The sequence below is a fragment of the Lontra canadensis genome, unplaced genomic scaffold, assembly GCF_010015895.1.
Source record: "Lontra canadensis isolate GAN:19392208 unplaced genomic scaffold, GSC_riverotter_1.0 scaffold133, whole genome shotgun sequence".
Classification (NCBI taxonomy): domain Eukaryota; kingdom Metazoa; phylum Chordata; class Mammalia; order Carnivora; family Mustelidae; genus Lontra; species Lontra canadensis.
Window position 1 is genome coordinate 1,874,440 of NW_022631127.1, and position 20,696 is coordinate 1,895,135.

General features: G+C 51.3%; 1 protein-coding gene across 3 annotated transcripts in view; it reads left to right on the forward strand.

The window, feature by feature from the left end:
* MGLL (monoglyceride lipase) overlaps positions 1-20,696 on the forward strand; it is a 105,658-nt gene that overhangs the window by 27,610 nt on the left and 57,352 nt on the right. For 2 of the 3 annotated variants that reach the window (XM_032842847.1, XM_032842846.1), the window contains exon 3: positions 12,853-12,959. In XM_032842847.1, coding sequence (XP_032698738.1) covers positions 12,853-12,959 — 107 coding nt within the window. Of the gene's footprint in view, positions 1-10,876; positions 11,114-12,852; positions 12,960-20,696 lie in introns of those variants that run through there. The other variant, XM_032842848.1, reaches the window with a different exon arrangement.

Sequence of the window (20,696 nt, forward strand, 5' to 3'; positions counted from 1 at the left end):
ATTATCCTTGCACTAGGAAGGCTTTACTGAGATTCAGTGCTCAGGAGACTGGATGGCCCCAGGCATCTTGTGATACTTACCAAGGAGCACCTGTGGCTTCAGTATGTTGCTGTTTTGAGGGTTGTGAGATAAAGTTCTTTTGATGGTGCAGGAATGGAGATGGACCAGTCTTAAACTAAATTCTGCACGGCCACCATTGTGTAGCAGAAGAATCTCTCATCCACTGGACACGTAACTAGAGTTTTTGAAGCCAGACCCTGATTTTAGCAACCCGACTGCATTAGCTCCACATTGCTTTGTAGGGAACACCCAAATTAAGTGTAAAAGAGTCAGCTACTGATCCATGAAATGCAGGAGGCTGGCTGCTCCAAGTAGCAGTGACATCATCCTAGGGGGAAATTGGGGACTGAAAATCTGAAGGACCAGGTGTCACACCGCCTGGGAATATAATACAGGTAGGAATATAATCTGTGGCTGTCCAGAGTATGGTGCTGGAAAAAAGGCTCATGGGCTGCCTGGTGTTCGGCAGAGCAGGGAGCTGTGATTGATTAGTAATGTCTGCTCTGGGTTCAGGAGGGGAATAGGGGTCTGAGTGCCATGCCTAATCACTTCTTAAATACCTCCCAGGTGCTGGGCCCTGTGCTGGGGGCTTTCTCAGACTTTCCCCCCATTCACTCTCAGAGGGACTTCGGAAGGAGGTGGCAGTGTTCTTCCTGTGAGCAACTGTTTGTGGAAAGAAGCTAAGGAATCGAAAGCAGGATCCGAAATGAAACATGCAGCATGGCTATAAATTATAATTACAATTGAAAATCATAACTATACATTCATAATTAAACTGTTAGCAATAACAAACATATATTAATATATGTGGAGAGGAAGAACCAGGAAGGAGATAGAATGTTCATACTGGTTATCACTGGATAGTGAGGTTATGGATAGATTTTATTTTCCTTTGGGCTTGTCTGTATTTTTCCATTTTTCAGAATGACCCACATTCTCTTTTTAAACATACATAAATTATGTGTGTGGGCGTGGGTGTGTGCATTTTAAAATATTATATATAGAGAAAGATTTGGTGGCATGCTTTTTCTCTTCATGAATGCACCAGGAACATTAATTACTCTTTTGCAGTGTACTAAGGTAGTTACTTAGAGTAATGCTAAGCCTTTTGCTTCATCTAGACTGAAATCTTTGGGCAAGAACTGCCCCCCGCAATCATCTCCCAATTTCTAGTACTGAACAAATCTTGACTTTCTTTGGAAAAGCTGAACAAAAGATGAAAAATCACCAGCGATCCAAAAGACTTAGCAGTCCCAAAGAAGCACTCCCTTCTAAGGAGTCACAGAAGCAAGGATCTTAGGAGATGGCATTGCTACGAGAAACAGAGAAACTTGCCAGAAACTTCTGGCCTGATCCAGGAAGACTTGGCTTCCATAAGCTAAGAGTGGGCACTTACGAGAAAGGAATAAACTGACACCTGAAAAAACTGCATGAGCTTTTTCTGAGCTTTTCCAGCCAGGGCAGCTGAGACTGTGCGTATAGAGGGCAAAGCCCAGCGGCTGGCACAGAGAGGAGAAAAATACGCGGTTATAACTCTTTTAAGTTTTTATTGCAATTTCCAGGTAGTTAAGATACAGTGTAATGTTAGTTTCAGGTGTACAATTTATGATTCATCACTTCCATACATCTCCTGAGGCTCATCACACGTGCCGGTCTGAATTCCCATCACCTGCTTCACCCATCCCCCACTACCCATGTTGTTATACATTTTAAAATAAAATTACAGTTCCATTATAACCAATACATACATAACCTATTTTTCTAACGATTTAGTAACTTTGGCTTCAGAGGAATTATGCTAAGTGGGGTCTTTGAAACCATCCAGTTTGGGCAAATTGACCTAGCCAGGGTCTGCCTTCCTTCTCTGTAGACACAGGTGGGCTGCGGAGCAAGCCCTGACCGTGGCAGTGGGAGCTGCTGAATCAGCAGGGGCCAAAGGTGGCCGTTGTCCTGCCACGTGCCTGGTGCTACTCTGATGGTTTCTCTGGGGGAGCCATCGTAGTTTGCATGTTGGAGCTGGGAGGAGTTCCATCTGGCTCACAGCCGGGAGAATGGAGAATTCCTTCAGACTTAGGTAGGCTGACAGTCATCATCGCTGCCCCAAATAAAAATGTTTCAAGTATGACCCTCCCCCCACCGCCCCGGGGTGGATGAGGTTCAGCTCATTGTTGACACAGATTTGCCTGCCTGATGTGAGTCAGAGATAGAAAACCCCAAACACACAGACCAGAAACCCAGTAGGTGACCTGGCATGTAACTAAACAGTTGTCTGAAGCATTCTTTCCAAGTGCAAGCCTCCTTTGCATGTTCTCACATGACTCAATTCATACCATCCTGACACGCACAGAAGGGGAAAGGGAAGTCCAAAGAAGGGAACCAGCATTCAGGCAGGTGCAACGCTAACTGTCATTTAAACTTGGAAACGCCTGTGCAAGGAAGGGATTCTCATTCTTCTTTTGTAAGGAAGGCACTTGAGACGGTGAGTGACTTTCTCAGACACCAAAGGTAGGGTTTGGACTGTGCTGGTACTGAAATGGGAAGAAGTTGGGGTGGAATAATCAACAACAAAACATATATAAAGAGCCTCGCTCAACAAATAAGAATTTTTTGGCTTTTGCAGAGCAGGACAAATAAGAGATGCACAGACACTTGCAACACAAAAAGAACCCGGTGCCACTGTGTGGAATAGTCAGGACGTGAAGTTTGAACTCCGAGGGTGTCTTAAAATAGGAGGGTACACAGACAAGAAAAGAAAGAGAAGGGGCAAGGAGGGGGTGGCTTTCTAGTTCCTGGGCCCAGTGGGGGACAGGATGACCTGGCAGACCTTTCTAGGATCCTGCTCTTTTAAACGATCCACGAACGAGCTCCTGAGGGCATGCAAAGCTCAGAACGTGGGGAACGTGGGAATAAAGCTCAGTGGCCTCCACTTCCCTTGTGGAGCAAGGGAATCCTCCTTCCAGGAGCATTTTGGGAGTGTGTGCTTCCTCAAAAGGAAGAGGCAGACAGACCAGCTGCTCGGCCAGCCAACCTGAAGCCTGCATTTTGGGGACCCCAGCAGGGTTCTCCAGTGGGGAAGGGATAAGTGGGTGGTGTGGTGGCTCGGGGTCACTGTGGGCTCTAGGGGTAAGTAGAGCGTGGGGGAGCACATGTGGGAGAAGGTGTGTAGGCTCAAGACCAGAGTCACACAGGAGATGGGCAGGCAGAAGGGAGTGGGCAGAGTAGGGGCCTGGAACTAGAGACCCAGGCATTCCGCCGGGGATGGAGTGGGGAGGCTACACTGTGAGTCATGGGGAGATGAGGGAAGCTTTTTCCACTCTGACCTCCCTGGAGCAGTGGAATTATTTTATTCATAGGATCCTTAGATGACTTGACATACAGCTGGTCTGGCAAATCAATGATAAATGAATGAATGGCTCAGTACATTTATTTCAGGCTTGTACAATAGAGGCAGGCCTTGGATAGATAATGTCCGGCCAGTTTGGGGTTGCTAATGTCCTTTGTGGAGGCCCCTCTGAGTAGAAGCCACTCAGAGCCCACTGCTTCTCTAAAACCCAAAGAGCACCCCATTTCCCTGTCCTGTGAGATCATCGGAATTTAGCATACTGGCTATGAAAGAGGGGCCTCCGATCGAATTTTCTTCCCTCAAAGTTGACATCTGATTGAACGTCTGTGTGCACATTCCCTAATGTGTAAGATTACAGCAGATAATAGTAAGTAACTTTTAGATCATACCCAGTGATACAACACCAAAGGCTCGCATGGCCTGCGGGGATTCCTGACCTCACCCTCAGGAACCTGGCAGGTAGGTGCTATTGTCAGTGCCCATTTTACAGATGAGGAAACTGAGTAGAGAGCAGCGGAGTCCCTCATCCGAGGCCTGTGGCTAGTAAAGGCCAGAGCCAGGATTCAGGTCCAGTGACTCCAGGGCTCCAGCCCACCCCATGTTGCCTCCCTGTACTGAACTGTTAGCGCTGCTGTTGCTGGTGTGGGAGGGGAGGGGAGTCACGGCCCGTTTATCTTCTTTCCGTGATCTGTACTGAATGCCTTATCTACCTAGACACGCTCTTCTGTTTTATAGGTTCCTTATGATAACAAGTAAATAAATAAATAAAATGTGGGGGCTGACAGCAGCATCTGCGTTAAATACACTGGTCACAAAGCTGTTCTGTGTTCAAGGTTGTACACATTTCAAAAGGCACGTTAAATGATCAAATGCTTAAGGAAACTTCTTCTGTGACCTTTTAAAAATTATTGTAATTTTATCTTCTCCTTGGAAGACACCTCTATTGCAGATCTGCTTTAAAAAAAAAAAATTAAGATGGGGGTTGGGTTTCAGCGATGAGTCGTCTAATTCCCATCATGCTTCTGAATCTTGAGTTTGCCTTCCAGTGACAGGCATGTGTCCCTCTGGCTTATCACGCCTAGCCAGAAACTTTCAGCGCGTCCACGCCCCTGAGGGTGTAATCAGGTTCCGTTCCTGCATCTGGGGGCCCCTGCAGTCTAGCTCCTGTCCCCACTGTCCCCACTCTGCTGAGCATTGCTGGCTCTTGCCCTCCTCTGGGCCACCCCCTTCCTCAGAGTCTCATGAATCTGTCTTGGCACCCCCGAGCTTCTCCTGGGTCCCCCATCACCTCAAACGCCCTGCTTGGGTCCTCCTCGCTGTCCTCCTTCTCTCATCCCTTTGGGCCAACGGCGGTCCCAAGCTCTCAGTCGAAGTCTTTGGATCCAGTGCAAATGACAGAAACTTCCATAGCCAGGCAAGGCAAAAGGGAATTTACTAGGGGGAATCAGGGGCTTTCAAAATAGTTGTAGGGCCTGCAGGTGTGGCCTGTGGACCTCCAGGAGCTCTCCCTGGCTGTTCCAGCCCACGTTTGTCTCTGTTACCCCTGAGCCACTTAATTCCCTCCTTCATTCATTCTGTCATTCATCAGTCAGCATTTACAGAACGGAGGCCATCCTAGCTGCTAGGGACAGGACACCAGGACGAATCAATAAAACATAGCCCTTGTCCTCAAAGAACTCGTGGTCTACTCACACCAGATTTTGATGAGTCCAGGATAAAAGAGATGGGAATGGAGTGTTATTAGGACTTCAGGAGGGAGCCACTGGCTCAGCCTGGGAGCCACTGGCTCAGCCTGGGGGACCCTAGGAAAGGCTCCAGAGTTCGGAGAGGGTAGGAGTCGAACCTGAGCCAAATCACAGGCAGGGGCAGAGATGGTGGGTTGAAGAACCACATGTTCTTCTTTGGTTGTCGTACAGGGTGGGAGAAGGAATGGGCTGGGGCAGGAGGCCGGAGGGAGAAGCTGGTCAGGGCAAGGGGCTTTGGGGACCACCCGACCATGCACCGTGACATGATTGCCTGGCATCTTCCTCTCACGATGCCATCACACCGTGGTCCAGAATGTGCACCTGAGAGCCAGCCTGGCTGTGTTCAGGTTCTACTGAGTTCTGAACCTACTGTCTGTGTGACCTCAGGCGAGCTGCTTAGCCTCTTAGGGCCTCACTTTTCTCATAGGAAAAATGGGGAAGATCGCCAGACCCACCTCACAGGGGTGGTTGTGAGGGTGAAACGAGTTAGCGCCTAACACTCTTAGACCAACAGCGAGCCCAGGTGAATATCAGCTGTCAGCACTGGCTATTAAGTAATGCCTGACTCGGCACCAAGCATCCTGCCGGGTTATTTTCCATAAATTCTCTCAATCAACCCTCACAAAGACCCCAGGAGATAGGCATTATTGATCTGTTTTACAAATGAGAAGTCTATTTCTAGCTCTCCCTCTGAAATTTTAGACCCCCTTCGCCAGTTATGTTCTATTTCCGTCCCCGCCGCACACTGTTTGTGTGGTGGGAGCCCTGCCAGCAACGGAGAGGAACAAAGTCAGCCCGGCGCTCTGCGAGAGGAGGGAAATGGTTAAATCTGGTTTCCAGCAGAGCCCGTCAGGCTTCCACTTTAGCTATGGCAAAGGGGTCCAAGTGGAGCCTGACGATCCCACTCACGGGCCCGATGACAAACGTTGCCGGACGGATTTTTTTTTTTAAAGTCCTAAAACTTGGCAGGAAGGATTTGGGTGAATAATGCAGTGAGCCACCCAGCTGCCTGAGTGGGACGCCCTGGGGAGGAGCGAGGGCTCACAGCACATCGTCTCCCCAGATCAGGCAGGCAAACGCCCTCCCACCCCCTTGGTCTGAGGACGATCGAAGGGTCTGCGGGGCTCGTGTCCTTCCCCTCTCTGGGTCAAACACCACCTGAGCGGCCGCCTGCTGGCAGGATGGGGTCCACCCGACACATGGGGTTCCTCCCTCAAATCCCAGGTTTCCTGAATTTCTCCTAATAAAATGAGCAGAACATTTCCTCAGTGGGGCATTCAGCCCCTCCGTTGATGGAGCTTTGCCATGGCTTTGGAAAGGGCAGGTGAGAAAGAGGCTGATGTTTTCCACTCTTTTCCAGGCGAGAAAGAGGTGGTTCATTTTAACCTCCTGACAGCCCCGGGAGGGAGGCGTTGTGATCCTCCCCGCCCCCCGCAGATGGGCACATGGAGGGGAAGAGGTCCCAGCCAAGTACCACAGTCCCGTAGGTGACAGGTGGGGGTATCCTTGGTAGAAGGGAATGCTTTTCATTCCAGCACCCATCCCCGTCTTTCAAGGCATTGGTGGCTACAGGCTTGTTTCCCACCCATTTCCCGGGTCCCTGCCCAGCGTGGGTCTATGAATGAGCCTCACCTTCTTGGGAGGGGGGTGGTAAGCCAGCAGAGAATGTGACAGGAAAGTCAAGGGACCTCAGCCTTGAGCTGCACACCTTTACATCCATGTTCTCATCATCTCAAACCCCAGTGAGGAGGTGCCATGTCCCCATTTCACAGGTGGAGAATGAGGCCCACAGAGATCTGGAAACCAGTTTCTGGAAGGGCTGGAGTGTAAAGCCAGGGCTCTGGACTGCAGGCAGGCCATCTTTGCCGTCGGAGGAAACAGCTTCACGGCAGGCAGTTACAGAGTGCTTTCTGTCCTCCAAGAAACCCCAGATGGGAGCCTCTCATCCCATATGCATTTGGTCATTTATGTCATAGTGTCCCCCGAGGTTGGTGGTCACAGTGTGCTCACCCATTTTACAGGTGAGCACACTGAGACCTAGAAAGTTTGGTCCCTGAAACGGTGACTAAACAAAGGAATAAAGGGAGAAATCCTTTTTGGACGCTGGGGAAATTCTGCTTTTTCAAACCTCGGGCATGGCCGCACCAGCCCCGGTTTAGGCATTCTGCGAAGTTCTGCAGCATGTTCATATCAAGGGCTGTGTATGCTTTGCTGGGAGCTGCCCCGCCTCCCAGGGCCGGATGCCAGGCAGGCCATCTGCTCCTAGGTCTGGGCCTCCCCCTCTGACAGCCATTGCCTTCTCCCGGAATGACTGTCTCCCAACGGGCTGCAACCATTAAAGAAGTTCCAGGAAAAAGATCTTCGCCAGCCTCTTCTGCAACCTAATTTCTGCCGCTGTGGGTATTGCCTTGTCTCTGTAAATGGCCCTGCTAGTTTTCTGTTGCTGTTCTCCGTCGAGGTTGCAGAATGCCAGGGTGGGAGGGGAGGGAGGGCACCACACTGTGCCTGGCACCTGCTGAGAGCCCAGACTGCAGGTTCCTTGACAAACACCACCCTCCCTCTCTCCCTCAGTTCTGCGCAGCAGCCCTAGAAGCTTCAGAAGGTCGATCCATTCACTGCCCTGTGCTGAGCCATCTGTATGGAGAAACCCCCCCAGTTCTTTACTCCAGGGGCCCTCCCGACTTTGGCTGCCTTCCTTCTCAGAGCCCTTTCCGGCCGCTTCCACCTGTCCCTGGTGCTTCTCATAATACACACCTGCATATTCTCTGCTGAGCACCTGTCTGTCCTGACTGAGAGCTGTGTTGAGGGCAGGGACAGTGCTGTTTGGCCCTCTCTGAGTCCCTGGTGCCTGGCACGTGATAAACCTCGAGTCAATATCTCTGGATGGCTTCAGTTAAGGTCCCCAGTTGCTGCTGTCCTGCAGCTCTGAGCCACCAGGTATCTCGTGTCCAGGGCCATGCATGGTGACACCTGGAACCAAACCCAGTCATCCTGGCTTCCGTCTGCTCTATTCCCAGCCTCCCAGCAACTGGGGTGTTTATTTAACCACATCTCGGTTCCTTGGTGCTGAAGGTTTTCAGAGCAGAAACAACAACAATCACAACATTTTACAAAACCCCAAAGGGGAAGTTCTAAGTGGAGGTCAGCATCCAGTGGTGAAGGAGGGAGCTCTATCAGACAGCTCCAGGCCGGGGGTTCCCCTTCTCCCAGAGAGCCAGAGCCTAAGTGCCCATAGCTTGGGGTGCAGCTGGACGTGCTCCTGGTGCTGGCAGGGGTGGGACCTGGAGGTGGGCCACCAGTGACTGGGGAGCAGACAGACAGCTGGTGTCACACCTACAGTAGGTGCTTGGGGCAGGAGGAAGGTCTGGCGGGAGAGCAGGGGTGTCCTGATGGGAGTGGGGGATGAAGCCTTGGAAAACCCCGTGCCAGACTGACTTCCCACCGTGCCTTCCCCTGGGCGTGAACTCCAAACCTCGGGGGGGCTGTGGGGTTGGCAGGGGAGGGCAAAGAGATCCAGGCCCTGGGGGTCATGCAGTCAGCCAACAAATCCTTACTAAGCTCCTACTGTGTGCCCGCATTTTTGCCAGCCGAGGATACAGCAGTAAACCACATAGTGACACCGCGGCCGTCAAGAACACATTCTAGTTAGAGGAGAGGGAAGGAAAAGTGGTAGTAGAGAAGTAGTTTTGGGCAGTGACCCGTGCTCAAGGGCCCCTTTTCAGTGCAGCGCCCACAGACAGCCTGAGATCCACGTGACGGTCAAAGCCACCACCACGTGCAGAGTGGGGACGGGGTCCCTGGTCCATGCCTGGGTGGAGGCTGAGGCTCCCAGGCAGGAATGGGCTTGCCAGAACTTGCCGGGGTGTGCACACCCTCCAACCCCGTGTTCTGTGGCAGCATGTTAGCCTGAAGCCGGCTGTGAGAGAGCATTGACACTGTGGAGATAGGCAAATGCTGCAAATCAGGAACCCCCCCCCCCCCCGCCGCTGACCCTTAGCAGTGCACCCCAATCGGCATATCTGAGCATTGGAAAGGAGGCCACAGGCAGAGGGGAGGAGGGAAGGGAGGATGTTATCACAGAGGCAATAGCTTTGTTCTCTTGCGGTGAGAAGTCTCTGAAGGCTTTAAGGCAGAGGAGTAATGCGATTTGATGTTCACTTTGCCAGACAGATTCTACAAAACAAAGACTCGGGGCCAGGGAGCAAGTACATGCAGGAAGGGGGAGGAGAGACGATTAATCAGAACTGGGGCCCAGGCACGAGGCGAATGTACAAACTGAGGAGAACCCTCCCCCCACCCCACCCCACTCCACCCCACCCCACCCCGCCCTTACCACAGGGGCAGTTTAAGACTATTAGTCTGCTGCGATGGCTAGTCCTGGTCCTGCTCTGGGGAGCGGGGTCGGGGGGAGGGAGCCGAGTCTGCTCTGCTGTTTCACCCGTGCAGAAAAGGCCCACAGAAGCCTCTGCTGCCTGCTGTGGGGGGAAGCCAGGCCAGTCGGCTTTGTTCCCAAAGGGAAGGCAACGGGCGAGTTTTGGAAGCCTCTGCATCTCTACAGAAAGAAGCTGTGGTTTACCCAACATGTTCCCCGGGGAGATGAATGGCTCCAAAGTGGCTATGAGTCTCCAGGCCAAAATGGCTACATTCTTGCCACTGGTGAGTTCCCAGTGGCATCTGAGCCACGTATCCTAGCCCACGCCCCATGCTGTGATGAGAGCAGGTGCTTTTCCACCTCGGCTGCTGCATATCAGAACCCCCTGGAGAGCTTTTCCCACCCTGGACCAATTAAACCCGGAGCTGCTTCTGGGGGGGTGAGACCCAGCCTCAGCATTGCGGAAAGCTCGCCGGGAGATTTCAAGTTGTAGGCAAAATTGAGAACCGCTGGATTGGAAGAAATTTCTGTGGAGTCAGAGGCCAAGTATTTTTCCAAATCACGTCTCCAGGGGTAGATTCTATTAATAAGCAAGTCCAGGCAGAATGGCATGCCTCGCGCCACTCTTTCGGGCGCTAAGTGAGACCCTGAGGGGCTCCTCCACCAAGGGGGGACCTTGACTGCAGGGAGAAGCTGGCTGCAGCCTGACACCGCTGGAGTCCCAGTTCCTGGGCATTAACTGTGGGCTGCCGCATTCCCCAGGGATGTTAAAGGGCTTGCCATCCTTTTTGGAAGCCCCGCCCTTTTGCAGACGGGAGTGGACTATTTAGAACTTCTGGCGTAATCCTCAGTAGCTGAGAGAAAGACCCAGCAGCCGACCCCAGAAGCATCAGATGGGCGGTTGGAATCTGCCCGGGTTGATGTCTGCTCTGGAGCAGGTGGCTGGGCATCCCAGGAAGCAGCAAAGAGGGTGTGAAACGTATTCTTAGGGAAAAGTTAGAAAGGACAGATACCAAAGGCAAATGAGGTTCATGCTGGTATTTTGTGCACGGCTCAGAGAATAGAACGGGTATGCATGGCGAAACGAACAGGCATAGCTCTGCCCCACACAGCCTGGCAGAGAGGAGTTGGAGAAGGAACACAGGCTTTTGAATGAGGTGTTCACTCTGGTCACACACATTTGCTCGTCCCTGTTGGGTGCCAACGAGGCTGGGATCCGGCCCTGGGGTTCTGCCAGCGGCAAGGTCGACGAGCCTCCCGGCCTCTTGAGCTGACCTTGAAGAGGAGGAGAGGGCCAGGAACCAAGCAAGCAAGTGAATGGCAAAATGATGGCATCCTGTGTGAGCAGTTACAAACCAGTATGAGTGATGGTCAACCGTGCTGCGTGGTAAGGGCTTGTGTGGGTCAGAAAGACCGGAGTGGGGGAGGCCACCCTAGGTGGGATGGAGGAGAAGCCTCTTTGAGGTGATGTCTGTCCTGGGACCAGAGCACAACCAGCAGCAATGGGAGAACACAACCAGAGCACTCAGAGAGGGTTGGCAAGGCCAAAGGCCCTGAGGCAGGAAGAACGGAGCCCCTCATGAGGACAGGGAGGTAAGCTGGGGAGGTGGCCAGAAGGAGTGGGGAGGCAGGCAAGGGAAAGAATGACTTGTATTCTGAGCCCACCGGTGGTCCGCTGAACCTGAACGCCATCAGTGACGTGCTCAGATCTACATGTTACCAACTTGCTGTGTGGCTTGGGCTATAAACTTAACTTCTCTGATTTTCATTCTCAGCTGTAAAGAAACCAAAGCCCGAGATGATGATAAGGGTTAGAAATCGTATATGTAGAATTAATAGAGGAACTGATGTGTTATGAATGCTCGGGAAAATGGCAGCTGTGGTTCTCCCCTCCTCCCTTCTCCCCCTTCTCTATCTTCCCCTCCTCCCTCCTCTCATTATTGGCAGAAATCGGATGGGTGTTGCTCACAGCACTCACTCTTCTCCCGAAAGGGAACCTAGCATCCCGTGGGTCTTATGCCAAGAATAGGAATCTTGACAACTGTCTGAGACTCTCAATGCTCTTTCATTAACCCCCACCACGGGCAGGCTGACTCTGGCTAGTTCAGAGCTGGGGTGAACCATAGCATGGGGGTGCTACTCTTCGGGTCCCAGAGTTACCCTGCCACGTTGGAGGTTTCTGGGGTGACGGAGTGCCCAGCCAAGCTCTGCTTCTGGATCCCGGGGCTTCTCCTGCACAGATCTAGGGTGCAAAAGACAGCTGCTTCTTGGAAAACCGCACAAACTTCCTTCGTGCAGGATCTCCACCCTGCTAGCTACTAAAGAAAAGGCAAAGGCCAAGTCTTCACATGTCCTCAAGAAGGTTGTAAATGGTGGTGGTGGCAGGCAGAAAGCTGCTGTTGCCCCCGTGTCAACAGAGGGATTACAGAAGCCCTGGGGGGAGAGAGATTTAGCAGAGCCTGCTGAAGGCCCTGAAATCTTCTCAGAGGAGGGAACCTCAGGGCGGGGTCTTTTTTTTTTTTTTTTTTGAAGATTTTATTTATTTATTTGACAGACAGATTGCAAGTAGGCAGTGAGGCAGGCGGGGGAGGGGGCGGGAAGCAGGCTCCCTGCTGAGCAGAGAGCCCGACGTAGGGCTCTATCCCAGGACCCCGAGATCATGACCTGAGCCAAAGGCAGAGGCTTTAACCCACTGAGACACCCAGGTGCCCCATCCTGGCTGGGTCTTGAAGGAAGGGCAGGAGTTTGCCAGCTGGAGAAAGGGGGACAGGAATACAAGGGGGCCGGTGAGGCAAATTCCAGCAACCCAGAGAAGTAAGCCATCCCCACACAGGAATGGAAAGGGCTGGATGTCAGTGAGGATTCTTCTCCTCACAAGGGGCTAAAAAGAGCACGACAGAAGGTGGGGCCGGGGGAGAGAGTGGGCTTCAGGTCAGGCTGGATTCAGGGCTCCAGAACCTCCTTTTAGGACTTGCTGTCCCTTCTTGATGTGGTCTCTCCACTTGGATTGACTCATCATCCATTTCAGCCAGAAGGCTGGAGCCCCTTGATGCCCACAGCCTTTGTGGCTCACACCTGGCAGAAGCTGAAGCCACCTTCTCCTGGCTACCTAGGGCCAGAGCTCCAGGGTCCGCTCTGATCACCTTGAGTCCCCTGCCTTGTCCCTGAGGCAACTGCAGTGGCCACAACCACAGCGTGTCCTGGTGGGCTGAGGGCTGGCTCACTGGAGACTCAGTCTCCACTCGTTGCTGGTGTCCTGAAAGCTCTGTGTTGCTCAAGCCGTGCTCGACACTCTGCAGCCCTCCTAACCCAGCTCCCTCTCATCCCTGCAGGGCCCTCATCTTTGTGTCACATGGAGCCGGGGAGCACTGTGGCCGCTATGACGAGCTGGCTCAGATGCTGATGGGGCTGGGGCTACTGGTGTTCGCCCACGACCACGGTGAGTACCCCCCGGGGGGACAGGGCCCACGCTGCTGGCCGGTGCCCGACAGTTTGGGGGACCCCCCTCACCGCTTTCCACCACCCCACCTCCCTCATCCCTTCTCCTCTGTTATTCTGTGATTCCCGCGGTGACACTGAGAAAAGATGCTCTCCATGGGATGTTTCTGAGTAAAAAAAAAAAGTAATAATAATATGTAGTTATGTAAACAAAAAAATATGTCTGACCAGCAGTTTCTGTTGCGTCTGGGATTGAATGCAGACTGATTAGAAATCTCAGCTGAGAAAAAAAAAAACCAAAGCCAGAATCTGTTTATACAAGAACTTGCCTCAGGCTAAGGAATCCTCTCTTGCATTTATAAAGGACTTTCTGCGCAAAATGGGCCCCAGTTTTCTCCCAAGGGACTTCAGATGGATGTGGTAATAGTCCACCAAATACAGCTCAACCCTTCCACCACAAGCACTTAGGAAGCATTTCAAGCCAGGATAATAGGAAAAGTCTCAGAGGCCATATCGGTCCCAAGAAAACCCCAAACGCACACATGTGTGCGTACACGTGTAAATACATGCACACACATGTTCTCTGGCCCGATTCTTTGATTCTTTGTCCTATAACAAAATCCACACTAACCATCCAAATGCAATGTTTATCGCCTAAGCCTGTATGTCATCCCTTCATCATTTTCGTGACATTCCTCATGGTTTGGAAGGCTCCCGATTTAGCTCTTCCCCTGCTTAATAGTCTTGAAGAATGAAGTGTTCCCTGTGACTGAACACGGTGATTTCTCCACAGCCGCAGTGTCCCAGCTCGGATCCAGCAATGTGGTTGCTATTTTATTTGATTTGAAAATAGATAATTAAGTGGCATTGCTGCAAAGAGGAAAAGGGGAGCAGTGACAGGGCCCCGGAGTCCTTGCGAAAGGGAGGGAATGCGAGAGCAGGGGATGAGAAGCCTGCTGGGACGTTTTGAATATAAAGAATTAGGAAATGTGGATTTACCAAGAGCCCTTTTTAAGCCAGCTATGAGCAAACGTCTTCATAACTGCGAATATTGACTAAATTCTTTCTTGTTATGGTCGTAATGTTCTTTAGGGCTTGACAAATGGTCGCGGTAATATTTGTGAGGCTGTTTGAGGTGTCATATTTGAGCACTGTCCTGATTTTCACTCTGGGGACTGTGTTGGTATGAGCCTGGGGACTTTGTACAGAGTGTAAAAGCCCAAGATGGGAACACTTCTCTTCCTGTTGTCTTTGTTTCTGTTAATATCTGCTGCGATCATCCCACCCAGAATCCAAGGAGGGTTGTGAATCTTGGAATCTTTTACCTTCTTACGAACTCCCCTGGGCCACACCTGTGGGAGCACGTACCTGTTGTACCCTATTTATTTGGTCTGATGGCAGAATTTTGAAAAACAAGTTTAAAAGGCTTCCCTGTTTGAAGAAAAGGAGAAAAGAAACAGCCCACCTATTGATGTTTCCAAAATAACATCTAGGATGGGTACATCGTTTTCCCTGACGTTCTGAAGGTAGTTCAAAAGTGGTCATTGATTTTCACCTGCTCTGAGTTCCTTGGTTTATCAGCTTCTTCCCATGACTCATTGGAAATCTCCCTGGCTAGTGCCAGAGGGTGGTGTTTTATTCAAGAAATGAACCCGGTTGAATGTGCGTGTGACTTTGGTGGTCGTCTGCGGATGAAAGTGACCATAGCTCACTTAGTAGGACAAAGCCTCGTGAGCGGGCCATCATTGCAGGGTCTCGTGCGTCTGAATCCTGGTGGTTAGTGATCTGTGCTTTATTCCTTCTTGCTGACACGTGTAGAGAAGGAGGGATTCGAACCCAGACCTGCAGGTTCTGAAGCCTGGCCTCCTTGATGACAAGATGTGGATGATTCAGTATCCCTACCAGGAATGATTACATACAGAGACACAGGCAGGCTTCTTTCTTTCCTACATAGATTTTCAATTTAAATAGAGCAGAGAGTGGGAGAATGTCGGGCACTTACTGGGCCAGTTTGAGGTACACAAAGGATTAAAAATGCAGAGCTGAGAAAGACTGTTCTAGAGCCCGTGGCCTCTCCAGGGCCAGCGTGACCTCAGACCCGACCCCACCCTCCATCCCATGTACTCAGGCATGTTGTCATCCTGTTGTCAGAGGCGTGCTGCTAGAACATTCATGCCAGATAGCAAGTGGGCTCAGGTGCAAACATACCTGGGTCCAAGTGCCCCCTAGGCTGTGACTCCAGACCTGAGATCTCAGACACCATATCGAACCATTCCAAGCCTCTGTTTTCTCATCCACCAAATGGGCAAGGCTGTGCTGTCCTATAGCCAGGATTTTTGTGCCATAATGCTTAGAGAGCACCTGGCAGAGCAAGGTAACGTCCCCCTGCACTCTGCCCTCTCCCTGACCCCTTCCAGCCACCGTGCAGACTGCCCACTGTGCCAGGTACCCACACGGGGAACTCCAAGGCCCTGAGCAGGAACAGCTAAGCCAAGGCCGGGAGCCAGGGGCGCTGGGTTCTGGGGCCCCTGCTGCTGCCCTGAGCCTGGTCCTCTGTCTGGCCCAGAGAGGCTGGTGCAAGGATAGATTTTCAAAACCTTTACAAAGTGAACAGACCCGCCGCTGCTGGTTTCTATAAACACAGTTTGTAGAAATGCGGGTTTCTATAAATCAGCTGCTACCTTGCTTTCAAGTTCCTTCTCATTGTCCAAGTACATTCTACTATCTCATGGTTTAGGCAGAGGCCTGGAGACGCTGTGCCTATAGCCTTCTGGCTGTGTTTCCCAGCATGCGGAGGAGACTGGCAAGCACAGCGCCATGCTCAGTCAGTATCCCATTGAACTTTGCTGTTTTAGGATTTTGCAGGATGACAGACTGCATAGGCGTGGCCACAAACGAAAGCTGTGATTCCTGCCGTTGGTCAAGGGGCACTTCTCGTACATTCTACCCTCCCTTAATGATGAATATTATGACCCCGTTTTAGGGGTGAGGATTCTGAGGCTTTATTGCCAAAAGGCCCATTCTGATGGCACTGAAACATCCATACCAGTCGGGGGCAGTTTTCAGGCCACAGAAGCCTGACCATAGGAGCTTCACAAAAAATGTCTAAGACCGGGGGGGGGGGGGGGGGGGGGCGAGGGTGGGGGGACCCCACAGTGCCTCCAGTACGGGAAGCTCCATCTGTGGTCTTGCTTGGTTCTTGTTAGCTGTGGCTTTCCCGCCCATGGCAGCCAGCTCCAGCCTCCTGTTCTTAGCAGGAGGGAGATGGGGCACAACACAGCATGGCGGGGGCTGGGCTCATACCAGGAGAGCTCACCAGCATTCCAGCTACATCTCCTTGGCCGGTGCTGCATCGCAGGGCTACGCCCCTAGCTGCAAGGGAGGCAGTGAAATCTCATTCATCCGGGTTTGTCACAGAAAGGGGCATTACCCAACCATTTTACTATCTATGTTTTGGGTTATAACAGCACCTCCTGTCTGTCTCATCCATCCATCCTTTTGTTTTTTCAGAAGGTTTTGGTGCCAAGGTCATTATTGGCAGCATCAGTAAGTGGTGGGTAACGTTCCTAATTGTGCAGCAGGCCTGGGCTCAGTGCAGTGCAAGGACAGAGTCGTGGATGCGGAAACTGACAAGCTGATGGTAGACTGACCTGTGTTCCCCAGAAAAATTAAGTGGCCCCTGTTACGTGTCCAGCTTCACTAAAGTAATCAGTGGTGACTCCTTCCTTGGAGGAAATAGTCTTACTGAGTCATCACATGTCAGCCCCTTGTTCTCCCCAACAACCTTCTCGTCTCCCATATGGGGCCCAGGACTGAGCAGAGGGGAGACCTCACTGTTGCCGGCTGAACGGGGGAAGGAGTTTGTGATCCCAAACCCACCAGACCAGAAATGTTTTAAGCACACACAACAGAATATCAATAGCAGAGTATCTACAACCGCTGGGCACTGTTGGGTGTTGGCCTTGTGGAGAGGACCCAGCAGAGTGGCCACTGGAACTCATAGTCTGGTGGCCAAGATTGGGACAACAGTCCAGTGAAACTTGAAAGTGATGCGGTTGGAGGCCGGAACAGAGGAGACCTGTAACTTGGGTGTGCTGAGTAGGACACAATGTCTCAGAGGTACACAGGCTTCACCTGACGCCCAGAGCACTGGCAGTGGGGCTGGGTCTTGTCGGATGAGTAGGAGCCTGCCTGGAGAAGCAAGGTGTGGAGAGAGGCACCCGTCACTGAGAGCAGTTGGCTCTGACCTCAACTGCCTGTTGAAATCCTTGGGGAGTCTTGAAAAATACGGATGCCTGGGCCCTCTCTCCAGAGAGACTTGGATTTCTTATGTCTTTGATGTGTCTGGGGTATGGAAACTTCAAAATGACCCCAGTGGGGTCTCATGTTCAGTCAAGGTTAAGAAGCACAGTTCCAGGCAGAGGAGACCGTACAGGGAAAAGTTGATGCACAATGTGACATGCTTATGTCATGTTCGGGGAGACATCTGAGCCCAAGGACTCAGTGGACCCTGAAGTTTAGCAGCAGTTACCAGGGGTGAGGGAGGGGGGTGCAGGGGAGCCGGCCCCTGGCAGGCTGATGAGTCCCTCTAGATACTTGGAGCCCATGAGGGAGTTGATGCAGGGAGGGACAGGCTGGCTGCTGGGAGCAAGGAGGGCCACCAGTAGACAGGTGGGCGGGACCCAGCGAGGGAGAGGTGAGGGCAGACCGAGGTGAAGGAGCTTCCGGCACGTCTGAACAGGTGGAAACACCAAAGGATGGGATTTTCTGTGCCATTCTAAATATAGTGCCGAGAAAACCAGGGCTCATGCTTACGCCGTCCCTCGGTCACCAGCTGCTCGCGGTGACTCACTGGAAATCCCTCTGCCTTCCACAGGAGCCAAGTGGCTGGTGTGATCAGGGGAGAGGGCAAGACACTGGGGCGGGCTCCCCTGTCCCACTGGCAGGCGCTGCTGCAGGTGGAGGGCCCCGGACACTGACCGGGTCCCACCTGGAATGTGGGCATCTTGGCCGGCCCCAGGTGACCTAGCTTCTGCAAGGGGAAGCAGTCTCCTGATTCTGGACCCGGCTGCCTGAAAAATACATTTGCTGAGGCCCAAGCCGCTCTGTTTCTATTTCCAAAGTATCAAAGAGCCATCCTCAACTGATTAACAGTGAATTAATTATGTACAAATATTTGAGGGAAAGTGTTAAAGGGGTTTGTTTGTTTTATTTTTTCTAACTCAACTGGAGTGTGTGAGAAGAGAAAGTTCTGAGGGAAGGTTTGTGGGTGACAGTTATGCCCTATTCTGTTCATGAGGGGGCTCTACCTGGTCCCACGAAGGGTGTTTAGGAAATTCAGGGTCGGGGGGAGATGATATGTGTGTTTTACAAACAAGGAGACAGTTTTGAGTCAAGGTCCCTTGCTGGACCTGTTCTAAAAATTGGTCACCATCAGTTATGGTAATAGATTTTTATTTGAAATGTTTGAAAAATGTGTCAACATTTCTTGGCTTTAGTAAATACACAAGTGAGAATAATGGAGGGAGTTGCATTTTGATATGAGGCGTTCAGGGGACCCAGCTCTGAGGACAGGCCACTGTGACCTTGCCCCTGCGGTGGCAGGTATAGGAGGTAGCCTGGGCGCCCTCTGTATTCCAAGAGGGCTTTGCAGTTTCCTTCCTCCGTCTCCCCCACCTCTTCCTCCTTCATTCACAGGTAAGTACACCCAAACCTTCCAGCTTGGGTATAAATATCTGACATGAGTTTATTTGCTCACTTGCGTCTTTCTTGAACAAAATATAAAAATTTCTGTGGCCTCGGTTTACTCATTTATAAAATGATGTGATAATAATAGTAAGGCTATATGGTGGTTGATAGAATGAGAGGAAGCAAGGTTCTCAAACTCTAGTGGACAGCGGTGTTCCAGAAGGCCCACGGAAACCCGGATGACTGGACTCTGAACCCCGATGTTCTGATTCAAGAAGGCAGAATGCGAGGAGAAAGGGGGCCAGTTCACTGCAGATATTTCTTATGTACAATTTCCCTTAAACTACAGTGTAGATATAGCTAAAATTTGAAATGTAATATTTTTCTTTTTTTGAGACTTTATTTATTTATATGGGGGGAGCGGTAGAGCTAAAGGGAGAAGCAGACTCCCTGCTGAGCAGGGAGCCCAGCTTGATCCCAGGACCCCAAGATCAGGACCTGAGCCAAAGGCAGACACTTAACCCACTGAACCTCCCAGGCCCCTGATTTCATTTTGTCAGAAATGTAGAAAGTGACTTCACATGGGAATCAGGCACGTTGTTTGCTCTGCTTTATGGAAACAACAAAACCCAGTTGCCCTTTTGAGGCCTACAGGTCTGAATCCTGAATCAGGAATTTGTGTTAGGGGCTTCAGAAGCCAAATGGATGTTTCCAGAAAGTCAGTGCCACCTTTCTTGTCTCAGTGCTGGCCGATTATTTACCACCCAGTTATTCTTCAAAAGGAATTTACCCCAAGGGAGTATTCATTCATTTCAAAATTATTCACATGTCCCCAGAGAAGGAAATATTTAAGGTTTTCTGGTTAAGGAGAAAACAGACATAATTTTGTGTCTCTGGAAGACACAGTTTCTGAAGTGTTCAAATGAGTCACTTGGAGGAGGAAAGAAAAGTGAAATTACTTATATGTGATGCTATGTTTAAAAAAAAAGACTGAATAATTCTAGGGAAGGAAATTCTTCTCAGCACCACGGACGCTCTTTGTCATGGTTCAGGAACTGAGAAAAGATGTATATAATTAGAGTGTATACATAGGTTTTACTTGGAAGTAGAACAAAAATGTAGACCTCGGTGTCTGCAAGACCCAGGTCCGAGTCCATTCAACTACTGACTCGCTGTGTGACCCCAAGCAAGTTACTTAACCTCTCGGAATCTCTGTTTTCTCATGGACAGCAGAGAAGACTCGAAATCTTTACCTCTCCCCTGGCACCAGGGCTGGGAGGATTAAGGGAGATTATCCACGTAGAGGGCCTGGCTCATTTGAAGGATTCCATAGGTTCTGGCTATGGTGGGGCGACTACTTCATAGTCCTAGGAAAACCTGAGTCTGACACCGGTTGCCACTTCTCACTCCCGAGGGTCGAGTCCAGATTTCGAAAGTGGAGGTCACATGACTTGTGTCATGGGGCATTTACAAGAGTCATCACGGATGAGATGATATTTGCATTTGATTAATATTTATTAATAATTACTGTACCCCCGACTATCCACACAAAAGTCTTTTTGAAACACTGCCCGTGTGACCTTACCGACCGCCTAAAAGTAGGTACAGTTGTCACAGGTGAACAGAGCTTGTGAGCACCCCAAGTGCCGCCCGCCCTGCTCCCCACGACCCAGGGCCGGACGTTAGTTACTGCATGGATGCTAACTGTGGGCCGATGCTAACTCGGGGCATTTCATCTCACGAATTCTGCACGGCAGACTGCTAGCCTCGGCATCTTGGGACCTCGTCTCCACACAGGGCAGCAGAGGACAAGGACGCAAGTGCCGGAGGCCTGCAGTCCCAGAGCCCCTGCTCTTGGCCCCTCCCCCGCAGACGTGCCACACCCGCTCTTCTTTTAGGATTCACAGAGTGCCAGGGGTATGCTGTGTGGATGTTCTTGAAGGAGAGTGTGTTCTCCCCGAGTTCCTCCCTTATGTTGGAGCGGGGGTTTCCCGCATCAAGGCAGAGAAGGGAGGGCAGCTGGCCCAGGTGAGGGTCACCTCAGCAAACA